General features: G+C 31.1%; 1 protein-coding gene and 1 pseudogene across 1 annotated transcript; one reads left to right on the top strand and one right to left on the bottom strand.

The window, feature by feature from the left end:
• The first annotated feature begins 10,259 nt into the window (after window positions 1-10,259).
• On the top strand, window positions 10,260-14,978 carry LOC117912647 (annotated as a pseudogene).
• A 130-nt stretch (window positions 14,979-15,108) lies between these two features.
• On the bottom strand, window positions 15,109-17,099 carry LOC117912654 (very-long-chain 3-oxoacyl-CoA reductase 1-like). The gene is made up of 3 exons (XM_034827345.1): window positions 16,428-17,099; window positions 15,727-15,796; window positions 15,109-15,510 (listed from the first exon to the last, which is right to left on the bottom strand). The coding sequence occupies exons 1-3, from the start codon at window positions 17,051-17,053 to the stop codon at window positions 15,238-15,240; spliced, it is 969 nt and encodes a 322-aa protein (XP_034683236.1). The 5' UTR covers window positions 17,054-17,099; the 3' UTR covers window positions 15,109-15,237.
• Window positions 17,100-19,358: the final 2,259 nt, after the last annotated feature.

Here is a 19,358-nt window from a genome sequence, read left to right as displayed (position 1 = left end):
TCGCATTTCGGCTCATGTGCTTCCATTTGTTGGCGAACTCGCTTTTTATTTGAAAAATGATTTATTGTTTAGAAAATGACTTGAGTTGCCACTTATTTTTATTTTATTTTTAAAGAGTAAACAAAATAAGAAAAAAAACTCTAAGTGTAATTCCTTGTTTGGAAAAGACAGTCTGTAAGAAACCAAATATGGGGTTTGGGGGTCAGGTTACTTATTGGGAAGGTACGGTAAAAATCGTAACATCCTTCTAAGTCCCTAAAAACGAGTTTTTACTAAATAAGGTGAAACAAATGTGGCAATTGATGAGGAAATCAATGGATACCAGTGAAATAATCAAACAATAAAGCGAATCATGCATCAGAATAAACGAAGTGGGAATGAGATCATACCTTAGTAGCAATTAATAGTGCGCTATCATAGAAATAAGGTTAGCTCAAGTATAAAATCATCACATGCATATCAAAGAGTAAGACAAAAATCAAACAATACTCATTAAGCATAACAAATGACAATCAGAAAAGGAAACTCATTTATAGGGCCCCCCATTAAAACCCAATTTATTTTGCATGAATTAATATCACAAATTCCATTATTTTGGAATTATGAAAAATTCATTCATGCTTATTAAAAAAAATCAAGGAAAACGAAAGATTATTTGAAAATCGAAGAAAATTCATGAATTAAAAAAATATTTGAAAAATGAAGTGGAATTAAAACTATTTGAAAGAAAACTGGAGTTTTGAAATTTATTTGAAAATTGAAGTCTCGAAAATTATTTGAAAATTAAATTTAAGAATTGAAATTTTGGAAATTAAATTTGAAAGAAATTGGAATTTTGAAAATTATTTGATAATTGGAATTTTGAAAATTAAATTTAAGAATTAGAATGTTAGAAATTAAATTTTGAAAGAAATTAGAGTTTTGAAAATTATTTAAAGATGAAATTTTTAAGAATAAATAAATAGAATAATGATAATAATGAAAATAATAATGATTAAATAAATAAACTGGAATTTTGAAGAATTATTCAAAGATGGAATTTCAAAAATAAATGAATAAATAAACAAATAAATAAATAAATAAATAAAATAATAATAATAATAACGGAAATAATTATTATTAAATAAATAAATGTGAAAATTAGAATTTTGGAAATTGGATGTTGAATATAGAAATCGGAATTTTAAAGAATTATTTAAAGATGAAATTTTAAAAATAAATGTATAAATAAATAAATAAATAATAACAAAAATAATAATGATTAAATAAATAAATGTGAAAATTGGAATTTTGGAAATTGAAAATTGAATTTGGGAATCAGAATTTTGTAGAATTATTTAAAGATGAAATTTTAAGAAATAAATAATAATAATAATAATAATAATAATAATAATAATAAAGAAAATAATAATGAGTAAATAAATAAATGTGAAAATTGGAATTTTGGAAATTGGAAATTAAATTTGGAAATCGGAATTTTGAAGAGTTATTTAAATATGGAATTTAAAATAATAATAATAATAATAATAATGAAAATAGTAATGAGTAAATAAATAAATGTGCAAATTGAAATTTTGGAAATTGGGAATTAGAATTTAGGACCAAAAAAAAAAATTCTAAAGATGAAAGATTGTGAAGTTGAATTATTTGGAAATTGGATTTTCGAAAATCAATTTTTTAAAGTCCGTGGGCTTTGAAAATGGGCCAAGGAGGGTGGCCATGCAAACTGGAATTGTGCACATGGGCCCGATCATAGTTGGACTCAATCTCTTTCAAAGAGCCCATAATACCACCCCAACAAGCCATCTGAAGGAATGCTGCTGCACCATGTGATAATTTCCAGCAATTCCTCTAATGTTTCGTGCCCACCTCCATATACATGGTCAAACCTCCTTCCACCATACCAATCTTACTCTTCAGCTTATCACTAACCTCCAATTCAATATTATTCCCTTCAATTAGTCTTGGGTTTTCAGTTCTGGACACTCGAAGCCGACTTGGAGTACGTCGCTCGCATCGTCTCCTTCATCAAATCACACTCCGACTCCACTTTCTCTTCATAGATGGCATTTTCATTTTCCGATGTCGACACCGCACCATCTTCACTATCACAACCAAAACCCGAATCCAAATTTGAAGACGTGGAAAGACATTCTTGATCCCTCTGCATCCTCCGGTGACTTGACACATCCTTGTTCATCATAAGCAAGGGAGACGACATCACCGTCCAACATAATATACCCATCAAAGCCCCACTGTCAATCTCAAGCCAAACGTTCTAAAATCTGAAGACCGTGACACCATAGCTGGTGTTCCGAGAAGTCCGTCATCGTCACTTTCCCTTCTCTATGGTCGATTGTGATAAATGGAGTCATGGTCATCGACGGCGATCGCCTTCGTGCAAGGCTCGTCGGAGCTTGTGTTCTTCGGAGACCCCGAATCACACATGTCGAGAGTCACCTACTAACTATCAAGGTCAAAAGTGGCGTTATCGGTGACGCTCTGGTCTCGGTTGCTCCAGTCGTGGGTGGAATAATTCAGAAAGCGGGTAAAGGATGAGCTGAAGATGGTGGGTAAGGTGATGGGTTCGATGGGTATGAAGGTTAGGATATGGTGATTTGTAGGATGAAGACTTGTGATGGAATGACAATTGGAGGTATGAGTATGGAAATGGGTGTGATGGATGACAATGGGTATGAAGGGTATTGGTCTTGTTCATGGGTGATTCATTTGCATGGAAGTGTCTTGAACATGTATTGCATATTGTTCCATCTCTGCCTGTAAAGAAGGCCTCCTAGAGTACATTATAAATAGAAACTCCATTTTCTTGCAACATAGATGGGTTCGGGAAACCAAAGTAAAATCAAAGAGAGCATATATGCACACAAATAGATTCAACAAAACAAACCAGTAATCCTTGATGCCCAAACCAATCAATAAAATCACACCTAGGAATCTGTAGAAAAATGTAGTAGAATCACGTGAAAATGAGGAAATGTGAAGTTTACAAAGGCCTTACCTAGAAGCCTCCTCCCCAAGCATAGCTTTCCCGTCTCTCCCAGGTTATCTCTATCTCTCTGTAGCAGCAACGAGAAGATCACTTCCTCTTTATAACCCCTCACCAAAAATATCTCCTTCCTCTCCAGCTTGTCGCTTACGCTTCTATGTCTTTTCTAGAAAATATCTTCCTTCCCAGCAACAGCCTGTTTCACTGCTCCTTGTTTAGGGAGGATGTTATCACCTTTAACCACCACCATGGTGAGCCATGTGTTTTTTTTTTTTTTTTGCCACATGTCCATGCAGCTTGCTATTCCAGAAAGAGGCCCCCCACTTCAAAAGAAAATCTTTAACTCTTCCGGGTGGCCATGAAATACCCTTTGATGCAAATTATAAAAACAACAACTAGGACTTGGCCTGCAAAAAGGGGTCTACAATTATTTTTTTCAAACTTATAGAATATATAATAAATACTTTTTAAATACCTTAGCAAATATTTTTTTTTGTTTCTTACTTACAAAATAATAAATATGTTGTACATTATTTCTTATATATATTAAATAATTTTTAAATACCTCATAAAATATTATTATTATTTTTTTAACTTGCAAATTAGATACAAAGTGTTTATTATTTCTCATATTATTTCGCAAATAATGTAAACACTCACATGCTATATATATATATATATATATATATATATATTGTCACGTCCCAAGACCCACTCCAAGGGCGTGACGATCATTTCACACTTTACACCCGAAGGCTTACAGTGTAACCTGACCCAAACAATTATCTTGTAATTGGAAGTTACCAACTACCAAATACCTGTTCATAGTAGCGGAACAAAATCTAAAATCCGCAAAATTCATTTTCAAAACTAAAACATCCACCATCCAAAATCCATTGTCCAAATATTTGCAAACTTAAACAATTCAAATACTATAACAAATTTCAAAATCTCAAAAACTCAACTTTAATCTAACATAAAATTTGAAGGATCAATATCCAAATAACTTCCAAATACCAAAGGATCCAAATGAACATAACTAACAGTTAAACAAAATCCAACATAAAATCCTAAGTCAAATCCTAATGATGACCATTCCTCAGCCTAGCCATCACTCCTCACCCGAACTAAGAGTACTTGAAAAATTTTCAACAATTGGGAATGAGCTCACAGCCCAATAAGGAATATTAATGCAGTTCATGGATCAAATATTTTCATTTCAAATAGGAGATATCATTTTTTTTTCTCATCAAATATCAGAGTTTCAAAAATACTAATATATTCAAAATTCAACCAACCATTTTCATATTAAATTCAAACACTTTCACATAAGATTCAATAAAATCCATTCAATTTTCATTACTCTGGTTATCAAATATCAAATGCCCAATTGGGTGGGACTTTTCAAATGAGTGGCTAGCCTCAAGTTGTTCCTGGTGGAAGGAACCAAACACTACTAGTACTAGTAACCTCTAACCAAACCCCTAGAGGCTGGGGTTCAAATCAATTACATTCCCACCATGAAATGTAAAGGTCAACTATTATATCCCGTTGACAGAGCCGAATAGTCAATTATTATATCTCGTTGACAAGGGCCAAATAAACCAGAGTGATGTTTTTGTTCAAGTATTCAAATTTACACAACATAATATCTCCATATTTTGTGTCATAAATAAAACAAAATATTCCAACATAATATTTAGTGCAAAACAGTTTGATCCATGCATGGTAACAAAATATCATTTTCTTTTCCACAATTCAAAATAACATATAAGATAATTTAATTTTATAAATATTACATTAACTTCCCTTACCTCAAAATATGCAAAGACCTTGAAGGAAAAATAGCCCTGAAAAGTCTACTCCTCACTTAACACAATAAAAAGACCACTATTACTATTTACCTCAAAATATAAATCTGATAATCCTAAAATTTCTAAATGTTAAGATTAATATTTCTGATTAACAAAGTAATAATTTAATTACTCTATTCCTTATTTAATTATAATTAATAAATTCCCAATTTGTTTATAATAACACATTACTAATTTAATTAAATTACAATTTTATTTCATTATAAAATTATATATATATATATATATATATATATATATATATATATATATATTGCTAAATCTCTCGTTCTATTTATTACAAAAAAAGACCATTATTACTATTATCTTATTTATTAATCTAAAACTAAATATTATTATTATTTTTTTAATTAACCAATTCAAAAGCCACCCAAACCATTACCCACTTGTCTCGGTACACCAAACCAACAAAACAAAGCAATGTTTTTTTTTTCCTTGTCATCATGATGATAATGAATCATTATATATATATATATATATATATATATATATATATATATATATATATATATATATATATATATATATAAGCCTCCTTGCATCCGGGCACACCCCATTTTTTTTTTCTTCCATCCAATACTATGCACACGCGTTCCCCCTTTCTGTTTTTTTTTTTTTTTTAATATTTTCTAATTTCTTCAACCACAAATAACAATATATTTATTTACTTATATATATATATATATATATATATATATATATAATTAACCCTAGCCTAAAATCGAAACCTTCCAAGGAATTTTTTTTTCCTCATCTAATAAAACTTAAGGTCTCCCAAATTCCAACAATAAAATCAAAATCTTAATTTTTTTTTATTATTTTGATATTAAAACGAATTAAAAATAAAATAAACTAACCATAATCTAGATTTGGGTTTTCCAAAAAATATCTGATGTGTTTGAAATTAATCAATGAATCTAAAATATTAAACTAGGGGTTAGAATCTTATCTATAGAGATCTGTTCTTCAACCTTGAAATCTGACTCCAACCTACGTTCTCTGAAATTCTGCGAATAGGAACTCTATTCAGAAAAGAACAGGAAGAGATAGAATTTCTAATTTATACCTAGTGTATATTTATTCGTAAAATTACACTTTTACCCATCTTCCACTTTATTAAAATAATAATTAACTAATTTAATTATTATTAATAATTTCCTAAATTACCCTTAAAAAAATACTTGGGCGTTACATATATATTATTAATCAAGAAAATAATATTTCTAAGACTAATTTACCAACCTTCCAATAATTTTGAAAGTGTAAATAGGGTAATTGACAAAATTAAAGTCTTCAAGATATTCAAAATTTCTCCATTCCAAAATGACCTAATTGTTCTCCACACTAATCCTAAATATTTTTAGATAAAGATTTAAATATTTAAAAAATATTAAAATAAATTTTTTCTTATTAAAGCAATTCTTTAAAAGTAATAAGATAAAAATCATGAAATCTTCAAAACTATAATTACAACAAATATTTTTAAATTTAAAACTAATATCATAATTTAAATTAATGATTTTAAAAAATAAAAATGTTACAAAAATAATTTTTTATTTATTTTTAATTCCATTTAAATATGATTTTTTCAATCTCTATTGATAACAATAAAATTATGTTAATACAGGCAAAATAGTATATATATATATATATATATATATATATATATATATATATATTACTTATAATGAATAATTCAAATATGATTGATTTTAATTTTGTTTCCTATGTGCTAATTTTTGTAAGGAATGTCTTAATGACATAGTTTGGTAAAAAAAAAAAAAAAAAAGAACTATCAATAATATTCTTAATGTCAAATTGTTTAAAAATAGTACAAAACTTATTAGGAGCCTTGTATACTCTTGTACACTTGACATATTTCCTTTGTACAGTTAGTGTAATATCCTTGTATTATAACACAAATTTCATATCCCTCTTAAGTTTTGTGTTCATGAAAGTATTGAAATTTTCATGTGAGAGTTAAACAAAGTGCATGATATAGGTGTCCTTGGGTGACAAAGAAAATAAAGGAGTGGTTCGATTGAAATCTTTCACAAATGGTAGTTTTGTACACTCTTGTATACTTAGTACATTCCCCTTGTACACTTAGTGTAATACCCTTGTACAGCGACACAAATTTCATATCCCTCCTAAGTTATGTATCCACGTAAGTGTGTTTAATCATATTTCCAATTGTTTAGTTGAAAAAATGGTGGATGACTTAGGGTCAAAAAAATTTCCCCAAATATTATTATTAGGAAAGTAGTGGAATTTTCATGTGATAATTAAATAAAATGCATGACATAGGTGTATAATTTATGGGTGATAAGAAAAATAAAGGAATGATTTAGAATAAATTGAAATATTTTATAAAATGTAGCCTTGTACACCTTTGTAAACTTAATACATTTTTTTTGTACAGTTAATGTAATACCATTATACAGTGACACAATAAATGAATAAATAAAATGTAATTCTTTTTATTATTTTCATATAAAAAAATAGTACTAAACAAGGCTTTCAATTTTCATTTTTAAAAACAGTTTTCATTTTTTCATTAAACATATTTTCAAAAAGAGACAACATAGAAAATAAAAATAATTTTTAAAAATAAAATAAAAAATAAAAACTAAAAAGTAGAAAAATATTTAAAACCAAAGTCAAACATAATCTATATAATTTTTAACTACTTGTTTTCATCTAAAATGAGTAAATATACTTTTCAACAATTTTATATTAGAAAAATTCAATCTTTACCATGTATTGATATAATCTATTTCTAAAATTAGGTCATACAAAAACATTTTTATTGGGTATTTAAAATAAAAACTCTTCATCCATCATTTTTCTTTCTTTTTCTTTTTCTTATTTTAATAAATTTTTAATTAATTCAAATCATTAAAAAAAATCCTTAGTAAATAAATTTGCAACATTTCATATAACTTATTATTGAAAGTCATGTTCAAAAAGTTATTAAAATAAGGAAGAAAGAAAATTTAAAAAAAAAATTAAAAATTTTATTTTATAATAATAAAAATACTTTTTAGTATAAAAGAAAAGAAAATAGTGCATATATTTATTTTAAATAGTATTTCAATCATTAAATTATTTATTTCTAAAATGTAAAAGATAATATTTATTTATTTAAATTAACATTTTTTTAGAAATTATTTTCCAAAATAGTCTTTAAATCATTAATATAATTTTTTTATTTATAATTTAAAAATAGAAAATAATGTTGATTTTTTAATTATTTATAAAAGAGTTTAAAAAATAATGATAAACCCAAAAATGGTTTAATAAGAGAGAATTTGATGGTAATGACATGTGAAGAGTGGTAGAATAAAGACAATAATGAATCAAAATAATATTTTTGTCCATTACTATCTCATATCCTTGTAATCAATTATGGGTGATTGAACGACCTTATCTTAATTATTAAGTCCAATTGGACTGAAAACACAATTCTCTCAATAAGAAAACCATTTTATAGAAATGACGATTCTCCCTAACAAAGAGTCTATTTTATAAAAATCTATTATTAATTTTAATTGTTATCTCTTCTTATAAAAGAAAATAACCATAATTATTGTGTTTGAAGAGTAACGGGTTATAAAATACAAATTTCAAACATCCATCTAGATTAATTAAAATTTCATACACTTTTTGGTTAAATGTATTATTTTTTACTATTTTGGTATTATTTTTTAATGATATTGATACTATCTTTGATCATCTTAAATATTATCTTTGACCTGTGAGTGCATGAAAATTGAATTATTTTTAGAGAATCTTAATTTTATGATTATTTTTAAATTAGTGTGTGGAAACTTACTTTTTTTTTCTTTAAAGTTAATGATTTTGGGGAAAATGTATTTTGACTCAATAATTTGAAAAAAATATAGAAAAAGAAACCTCAACTTTTATAAATAAGTTTTATCTATATTCATGCGTTTTTTCATAAGTCAAATAATTATTTCTTGAAAGAAACACTTTTAAAAATCACTGTGAAACGGGTTCTTAGTTATTAATGATTTTTTATTTTGTATTACATAAATTCTCTCATATTTTCATATTTTTTTAATAAATTGAATAAAAATTTTATTAGTTGACAACAACAACAAAATAAGATTTTTAAAAATTAAAAATACAATTAAAACTAAAATACATTAAAAAAAAAACCAAGAAACTTTAAAATTAAACAATAAAATATTTATCTATTGTATTTCTAATTCTTTCTTTATATTTATACATTCTACCAAAGTGCTTTAACCGAGTGAAATTCAATATTTTATTTTTATAGTTTAAGTTTTAAAGGGTTTTTTTCTTTTAGTTTTAACTATAGTTTTAATTTTTAAATTTTTTTATTTTAATAATCTCAAATTAGTTCTCATGGTAAAAATAAAAAATAAAAATTGTTAATTGGTATTATTAACATCAATTATTTAAGTTATGAAAAAATGTATGTATTTTAGAAGATTTTTACATAGATGAAGATCAAACTGACTTATAAAAATTGAAGTTCTTTTTTTTATATTTTTTCAAATAAATAAGTCAAAACCTAATTTTTAGTAAAAATAAAATATTTATTTCCATTCCTTATTTTCATGTATTATATTACAAGATTATTAACAAATTTTTTTATGAATATTAAAGGATATTATCAATCAAATGATGTTATGGATATATGTTTCTAGGAGATATTTGTTTTTATTATTAAAATTTGATTTTATTTGTTTGTATCCTCAACAAGAAGATGGATATGTAATCATGGAATAAATTATGTAATCATAATAATAACTTTAACATGAAAGGTAAATACTCTTAAAAGGAAAATAATATTAAGCATATGATAAAATATAATAGTTTTACATTTCAAAAGAGAATGATATTAAAATTTTACATAAAGTGTAAGTAATTTATCTTAAAAAAGATAATGATATTAAAATCGGTTTAATTTTTTTTTTTAAATAAGATAAGTTGATATAAGAATCCTTACATTTCAAATATAAATTATTATTTTTAAAATAAAAAATAAAAAATATCAATCCGTCAGTGTTTTCCAAATTTGCATAAAAAAATCCACGAATCTCTCGTGTCGTGGAAATCTCTAGTCGGATGTCATCGCCAGCATAACTTAAAAATGAAAAAAATATATATTATTTTGCTGATTGGGATAAGCGGATGGTCCAACGGGATTGGGGAAGTAGGTGGTGCATGCGTGTTTTTTTTTTTTTAATCTTCCTTTCAAACCCGAATGCTGATGTGGCAGGCACACGTCAAGAGAGGGAATTCATGTTCTGAAACTCAGATGAAAGCTCCTTGCATGCTTATGTAAGTAGAATCACACAAGAGAAAGAGACGAACTGTTTGCAGTGATGGCTGCTCCTAAGATCTCATCGCTGCTCTCTCGCTCTTTCACTTCTTCTTCTTCTTTTTCTTCTTCTTCTGCTATGTTTTCTTCCATAGGTACTTGGGTTCTCTCTTTGCTTCTCCTCAAATCAGTGCACGTTCATTGAGTTTGATTTTTGGATATGGCAAACGGAAATGAATGTGATTGTTGTATCTGGGTGCTGTTTCCCTTTCTCTTCTGTTTGGTTGGCGAGAGTTGTTTCTAGTTTCCTCCCAAAATGACACAGTACCTATGCAACTACAACTGTCTGGTTTTGATAAGAAGATTGATCCATTTTTTGGAGTTGAGATTCTTAGATTGTCAATGGCTACATTCTTCCATCCCCTATATTATATCTTTTCACCTTTTCCATCACTTCACTTTTTGAGAGGAAAGGCTGGTTATCTTTAACTAATTGTATTGTTCTGTTCTTTCCCATAGCTGCTTTTGCTGTATGTGGAGTATTATTTAATCTCTTGGCTAAGTAAAATGCCTATATTTCTAACCTAGGGAGGAATTCATCCCGGAGAAGAAGGATCTTTAGATATAGCACTGCTGCAGCTGTTGAAGAACCAATCAATCCTTCTGTTAATGTGAATTATATTCAGCATTTAATCAATGGACAATTTGTGGATGCCGCATCTGGTAAGCCTACTATACATCCTATTATTCATAATCGATGGAGGCATATTCCAATTTTCCAGCAACTGATGATGGGACTCTGTTATTATTAAATCAAGTTAGCTCTTACTGAATCTCATGTGGGGCCTTAATTCCCTCTGGCCTCAGGGAAAACTTTTGAGACATTGGACCCCAGGACAGGGAATGTGATTGCCAATGTGCTGAAGGTGATGCAGAAGATGTTAATCGAGCTGTCTTGGCTGCTTGAAAGGCCTTTGCTGAGGGACCATGCCCAAGGATGACTCCTTATGTAACTCTTCTCTGTCTTCTTTTCCTTTTTTGACTTCTCAATTACTCCTCACATTACCTAAAATGCGAAAAGGATATGGGTCTGGACTTAACAGAATTCACTCTTTGTTTGATTTCTCCAGAAGAGATCTAGGATGATCTTGCGTTTTGCTGATTTGCTTGAAAAGCACAATGATGAGATTGCAGCACTCGAAACTTGGGATAATGGGAAGCCATATGAACAAGCTGCAAAGGTTGAAGTACCATTGATGATACGTTTGATGCGGTACCATGCGGGTAGGTGAAATAAAAAAGAATACAACATGTATACTACTTGTATATAAGTTTCAACTTTTACTTATATTTTGATCGTTCTGTGAAACTCTTTATATGCAAAAATTCCTCAGGTTGGGCAGATAAGATTCATGGTCTCACAGTTCCTGCTGATGGATTGCATCAAGTGCAAACCTTTCATGAACCCATTGGCGTTGCTGGACAGATTATTCCCTGGAATTTCCCACTTCTCATGTATGTTGGAAGGTTGGACCTGCATTAGCATGTGGTAACAGTATCGTTCTAAAGACAGCAGAGCAGAGTCAGCAGACACCATTGTCTGCCTTGTATCTATCAAAGTTATTGCATGAGGTAGTACATGAATCGAACTCTAGCACTGGTTCTTTTTATTTCTTTTTGCTTTTCAGGGTGTACTGCATCTAGTATATTTCTCTATTGCATCAATGCTCAGTTCATCAAAACCCTAATCCCAAGTACTTGCAGTGGGGTACATAGGATCTTTTTCACCCTTAAGCTCTATGTAGAGCCATATGCTCCAGTTATCCTTGACTATTATTTCTTCTCTCAGTACCTTGGCCAAATTCCTTTTGGCCTTTATCTTGTTCTTCAGGCACTTTAAAATGTAAAAGGCTAACCCCCAAATAATTTGAAATAACTAAAAGGATGCCCGGTTCGGGCATGATGTAGTGTCAAATTGAAGCCCCCTAGCTCTGTATTAACACACGCATGTATGATATATGTTTGATTTGCACTCAATGTCAAGATTTTATTCTACTGGCTATTTGTTTTGTTTTCTGGGTGACATTTCCATTTTTTTATGGTAAAAGAAATATCTAACATCCACTTTTATGGATTAACATCGAATGTTGTCTCTTCATCTTTCATACTGAGTAGATAACCTTTGTGACAGGCCGGGCTTCCTCCACGTGTTCTAAATGTGGTTTCTGGTTATGGTCCAACTGCTGGTGCAGCACTTGCCAGCCATTTGGATATGGACAAGGCAACTTATGAACTTAAATGTCTCCATTTCTATCCTTCACATACTTGCATCTCTGAAACTAGGTAAAGATAGAATTGCCAGTGCAGGGAAATCCTGAAAATTGACAGAAGATAGATATTCAGTAATCATTTTAAGTTGTTAGTTCTGGGAAATCATGATATGAAGTAAGGTTAACTCTTCCATTCATAGTTACAATATGTTTTTAGTATTGTTGATGTATGGACCAGTCAGATTTTTTCTTTGTCTTTCTCCAAGTATTTTTACTCTGTTATTCACTTGGACACAGCGTTGTTCATTTCCAAGGAGCACTTGAACACATGGGAAGTGATTTTCCTTGTTCTTTTGGGAGGGCAGTGTTGGGATAGGGTCTTAGTTGCTCAGTTCAGGTTTAGAGATGTGATGAAGTAGGGGACTAATCTTCCTAATGCGCATTGTAGAGAACATATAAATAATTTAAATAGATTTTATTGTTTGCCAATTCGAGATCAAGTTAATTCACTTGGAAAGAAAGAAGCTAAACATGCTTAGATGATTACTTGCAGCCATTTTCAGTAACCAATGCAATTTGCTAGTGTTGAACATGAATAATCAGTCAATGGTTAAATTGGATACCTTATTGTTTTCCTGAGTACACTTTTGACCCCTTAGAACTACATGTACTCTAATGGCAGCTTGCTTTCACTGGATCAACTGTAACTGGAAATTCTGTACTTCAATTGGCTGCAAGGAGCAATCTTAAGCCAGTGACTTTAGAGCTTGGAGGGAAATCCCCTGTCATTGTGTGTGAGGATGCTAGTGTAGATGAGGCTGTTGAGCTAGCCCACTTTGCTTTATTCTTTAATCAGGTACATCCAAGAAATTCCCATGTAGGAGCAAGACAGGTTTCAGAAAACTTGGAATTCATTGATTGACAAATGTGTCGCAATCTGCAGTGGCAATGTTGTGCTGCTTGCTCTCGTACATTTGTACATGAAAGTATATATGATGAGTTTGTAGAGAAGGCAAAGACACGTGCTTTAAGACGTACCATTGGTGATCCATTCAAGGCAGGCATTGAGCAAGGCCCCCAGGTAAATTTGCCACCACTTCTTGCATATAACCATACTCTTACAAAGTGATTTTTCATGGTTGATGTCTACTTTTGAACTTTGAAAAACATAACTCTGTATGATGGTCTCGCATGTAATCTTGGAAATCCAGTAAAACGTGTTGAATTTGATTTTGAGAATCATGGCAAACAATTATGCCTCTTACTGCTGTCAAATATAGTGATGTAGGTGCTTCTAATCAGATTGATTCAGATCAATTTGAGAAGATCCTGAGATACATAAGATCTGGTGTTGAAAATGCAGGTACCCTTGAAACTGGAGGTGAGAGATTTGGCAATGAGGGCTTCTTCATTAAGCCTACAGTTTTCTCAAATGTTCAGGTATATCTTCTATGCCCTCCTTGTTCACAAACCATTTTCCTAAAAGTTTGTAATATACTAACTGACATAATTGTAATATCAGGATGGCATGTTGATAGCACAGGACGAGATATTTGGACCAGTTCAGTCCATCCTGAAATTCAAGTGAGCAACAGGCCCCATCTTTGTACACTTCCTAATCAGAGGGTTCTGTCCTCTCATACATACCACTAACGTTTTGAATGATTGCAGGGACCTTGATGAGGTGATAAGAAGGGCAAACGCCGCTAGTTATGGGCTGGCCGCAGGAGTCTTTACCCAGAACTTAGACACATCCAACACCCTGACCCGTGCACTAAGGGTGGGCACAGTATGGGTTAACTGCTTTGATGTGTTTGATGCAGCGATTCCTTTTGGTGGGTACACGATGAGTGGGCATGGCAGAGAAAAGGGTATTAACAGTCTTCAAAACTACCTGCAAGTGAAGGCTGTTATTGCTTCCTTGAAGAACCCTGCGTGGTTATAAATAAATCACCCTGCTTCTCTCTTCTTACTTAAGCATTGTGAAGAACAAATACAACCCTACACTAATCTTTACTTGTAATATCATGATGTTGATGATGAAGATGATATCACAAAATTGGGTATGGTACTGCGTGGGTACCATAGAATTTTCCTAAATTATAACAGGCCTGTGGTAAACTTGCAAAGAAGTCTCCCATTAAATCACATCAAAGCTCTTGTTAAGACAGAAGTCAAGGTGAAGCCGAAGTCAAGCTTCTTTTGATCCTTCGTCAATGACCCCAAAGAAAGAAGTAGATGATATATATACTGATGTTCCACTTCCATTTCTACAAATCAATAATACTTAAAATTTTATTCACAATTTTTTTTTTTCCATTTAAAAGAAAGCTGTGTTTAGAAAAAAGGCACTGGAGAGTTTTCTTCAACACCATTGAAGATTCTCACGATGAACCTTACCTCTGTTCTCTCTAATCAATTCATGTTCATATTCAGGGCCATGATTTTGAGCAACTGGCTGTTTTATGTCTGTTTTTGTTTATGTGCAAAAGATAGTGATCCAGTTCTATGATGGAGGGACTCCCACTCCTTGGCAATGGGTGGAGTAGACAAGGTTCGGCAGCAGCTCCATTTTCGTGTTTGTGCTCTATTTTCTAAGAGAGAAATGCAAATATGTATCACGAAGTAGGATGAACATAGAACTGTCAAAAACAGGCAATAGAAAGTTGAGTATTCAGAAGGACATGCAGGAACCATTTGACATCTGCTTTATAATGGATACAGCAATTGTTCAAATGGCAATTTGAAGAACCATGGAACATTTAATTTAAATCATGGGTTTTTCTCCTTCTTTTCAGTAGCCTCCATATCCTTCACTAGGCCTCTCCTTCGTACACCAAGAAAGTACCAGAGGAGACACCAATCCAACAATGCATCTGGCAATGCATTTGTTAGGCACCACTGCACAGAATGTGTCCAATAGGGCACACATATATGTTCATAACCAATCCACCTAATGCTTACTCTGCTGAACATCTCTGGTGATGGAACAAAGAAGGAGGGCCTCTTTATGGATGTCATCTTTGTTGCCACGAGTAATGGAATCTGAAAATAACACCATAAACTTAATAAGAAAACAAAAAGAAAAAAAGAAAAACAAAGGACAAAAACAAAAAACAAAAGAAAAGCTTATAAAAAATAAATGAATTTAGCTAGAGGCGGGTTTCATGATGCCATATATGGGTGCCTGTTACAATAGATATTGTATGTAAAATTACTTTGAACTTCCATTTTCTTTTTCTAAAAGGAAGATCACCAAACCTGGCACTGGATATCAATTCCTCGTTTCCGGTATTCCAAGCTGATACATTTTGAGAACATGGCTACGTACCTGTGAAAAAGGCAGAAAATCTATAATTTGCAATCTTCCATACCATAAAGATTTGAGGGAGAAAAAGTTGCAGCAGAGTCGCATGGCTATTCCAATTCCGCCACCTTCCATGGGCGTGGAAACCAACCGTCCTGGTTTCCAGCAACCATTTATCCCTCAAACAAAGCATACATAAGATTGAATTTTTAGGAGTTCAACAGGAAGGCTAGCTGGAGAGCCACATTGAAATTCTTTTCAAATGGGCATTTAATTCAGCTCAACTCATAAAAGTATTGCAGCCGGCACTCATCAATAAAAGCATTGCAGGGTTACACAACCTCTCAATGCAAGCTCATAATAAGAAAAGTAAGTTTGAATTAAAAATATCCAATTAGCCTTAATATTGATTGGAAGTGAGTTGAGACGTTCATCAATCCAATGCCAAACCCAAAACAAGCTAATGTATAAGTATATTACTGTTTTATATTTATTTTACGTAAAATCTAAGATAATATAACATAAATTGTGAACTGATCCCCCAATAGCCTCAGCAACCTGCTTTTGGGACCTATCCAAAACTATATCTTGAATTAATATGCCTTAAAACCCAGCATCACTTATGAAAAAATGTTACGATGATGGTGCAACTTACGCTTTGGTAGCAACATAAATGGCATGTAAAGGGTAGGAAGAAACAGCGACGGAAGAACCCGAACCAATGTTGACAATAGCCCCTTTTTTCTTCTTTAACATGCCTGGAAGCACTGCCCTTGAGATCCAGGTTGCCCCTTCCACATTCACTTTTATAATACTTTTCACCAACTCTACATCGACCTCATGAAAGAATTTGGCATATGGATACGACAAGCCAGCGTTATTAATCAAAACTCCAACATCTAAACCCTCGATTTCTTTCTCCATAGTCCTAGCTATCTCCTCTCCTTCAACCTTATCTAGGTCAATGACAATAGTTTTAACCTCAACCTGTTGACCATGTCTCTCCCTTACCTCCCTCAATACAGCTTCGAGTTTCAAAGGGTTTCGACCCACTAGTACGAGGTTAAGACCCTTTGAAGCCAACTCAAAAGCCAGGGCTTTGCCAATTCCATCGGTAGAGCCGGTGACGACAGCCCATGAGCCATAGTCTTTCAGATTCCTTGGTGGTCTCAAGAACATGATCCACACCCATTTCACGACACTGACAAGGGTTTTAAAGATAGTTATGAAGCCTAGGGTACTGACTGCTAATAGGACAAAATCAGGCAACTCCATCGACATATGATGCCCAGGACTCTGCAGATCGACAACACATTTATAGATGTATATATAGTGCTACTCCAACTTATTCAGAGTTGCAGATCTGGAGCCTCACATTAATTTATTGTTCATCATTTAGGCGTCAACTTCATTAGGTGTCATGAACTTTGGCATGCCCAAAAATAGAAGTTAACGAATGACGTAACGTCCCGAGATTTATATTTATTAATTGATGGTAGGAGATCGATGGAGGACCGTAGGCATCTTTGTATTTATATTCTTATTTAAGTTTTCACACTTTTTAAATGTAGGGTTCTGTTGGAACCACCAACAAATTATAATTATTACCATGGCCAAATATAAGATGACGTCTATGGGGGAGTTGCAGCCATGTTGCTGTTCTGCTACTGGAAAAAGCACCTATGAATGTGACTTTTTCGTTAGCCCTACGTAGTCATGTTTAGGAGTTGCTACATGGTTGTGTTTAGGCCACGAGATGGGCGGTACGTGAATCTCGTTCTACCTTAAAGGTATGATTGGCGATTGCAAACCCCTCGTGACAAAAAAAAAAAAAAAAGTTTAATCCTACTTCACTTTGCATAGACAATCTATAAATAGAAACACCTCTCCTTAGCTACGATCATCAAATTAAGATTAAATCTTGTTGGAACCATTGTCTTTTACATGCTATCAGAGTCTTAGACGGAAAACACACATTGCTCCTCAAACTCAACAAATTATACCATCCCAACTTCCTTCAAATTAACACCCCAAGACCTCACGTTGCAACTTAAGATTATCTAGAGAAGGCAGTTGTTCACCTCAAGGGATTATTTAAAGAAGTTGTTCATCTTACAATCTCATATTGTACTAAGGATGAGATTTTCTACAGAAGTTGTTCATCTCAAGGGATTATTTAAAGAAGTTGTTCATCTTACAATCTCATGTACTAAGGATGGGATTATCTACAGAAGTTGTTCACCTCATGTAAAGATTAGACAACATAGGGTTCAACTCTAGTTCACAAAGAATTAGATCACATAATTGTTAACCTCGTGCAAAGAGAGGATGCTATCACATAGTTTTAGTAAGGGCAGATAAATCTGCAACTAAAACTCATATATAGCTTTGAGCTTATTTTGACCTTCACTAGAAGTATTAGATAAATTTCCACCAAATAGTGTAGAGGCTTGGCGGGCTAATTTTAGGGTTCTATAATTGCATGATGTTATAAATGCTTTTTTTTTTTTAGTCATGGATATTGACATTTGGAGCGACATGAGCTCCCATATGCATCCATATGTTAATTGTGTGGTTATTCACAATTACTTTTATTTTTTATTTCTTATAATCTCTAAAATTAAATAATGAAAACTAAGAACATGTTTGGCCATAAGATTTAAAAACTTTTTTTGTTTTTTTTTTGGTAGAAACAAAAAATATTTTTTTTTAAAAAAAATTTATAATTTTTTTATTATAAATAATTTCAAAAATAAAGTGAAAAAAGGATCATAATTGTTTGTAAACAACCTAAAGTTGTTTCTAACTACTTTGAGAAAGAAAGGAAAATATCAAAAAATAAAAAAAAATTAAAAATAATAGAAAAAAAAAAAAAGTAAATTACAATTCTTCCTTTTCTATCATCTCTTTCTCACCCAATGGCTAAAATCGTCAAGTATGATCTTTCTCCATTGCATGTACTTCTTTAATTTTTTTTTTTCTAAATTCTTTAATTTTTATTTTATTTTATTTAGGAATCAAATTTCAAATCAAGCAAGAATTAATATATAGGATTTGTTCATTTTTAAAAATAATAAGTAATCTAAATATAGATCTAATTAACACTAGAACTACTTACATCAAAATTGGTCATGAATACTTGTGGGATTCATTAATGAGTTTAATTATTTTTAAAAATAATTTAAACTCAAATACTAAATTAATTGATACCAAAATGTATAGACTAAAATAGATCCAAAATGACCATTATTATTTCTCTTTTACATACATTATAATTATTATTATTATTTAAAATTTTCACTATACAAATGTGAAAGTTTTAGATCTTGTATCTTAGAACTATTTAGAAGGGTTAGCCAAAAAAAGACTTTTTGAATATTTTTATTAGTTTTTTGTATATATTAAATTAACAAATATAAAAATAGTCAATTGCACATGGAGATAAGTGATTTACATGGAAAACTATTCATTACGCCTCCTAGAGACTTTGAGGATATAAAAAATCATGAGATTAACAAACTGTCGAAAAAAATCAAATGAATATGAAAGATTAAGCATACAAATTTACTTAATTAGTAACTGCTTT

This window comes from Vitis riparia, chromosome 1, assembly GCF_004353265.1.
Source record: "Vitis riparia cultivar Riparia Gloire de Montpellier isolate 1030 chromosome 1, EGFV_Vit.rip_1.0, whole genome shotgun sequence".
In the NCBI taxonomy this organism is placed as follows: Eukaryota; Viridiplantae; Streptophyta; class Magnoliopsida; order Vitales; family Vitaceae; genus Vitis; species Vitis riparia.
The sequence above is the reverse complement of the archived record's forward strand: the minus strand, read 5'-3'. Positions and strand labels throughout refer to the sequence as shown.

Coding starts and splice junctions, on each gene's coding strand:
- LOC117912654 (XM_034827345.1), bottom strand. CDS start 17,053: ATGTCGATGGAGTTGCCTGATTTTGTCCTATTAGCAGTCAGTACCCTA. Junction 15,797..16,427: donor ATTTATGTTGCTACCAAAGC/GTAAGTTGCACC, acceptor CCTTTTTCACAG/GTACGTAGCCATGTTCTCAA. Junction 15,511..15,726: donor GAATTGATATCCAGTGCCAG/GTTTGGTGATCT, acceptor TGTTATTTTCAG/ATTCCATTACTCGTGGCAAC.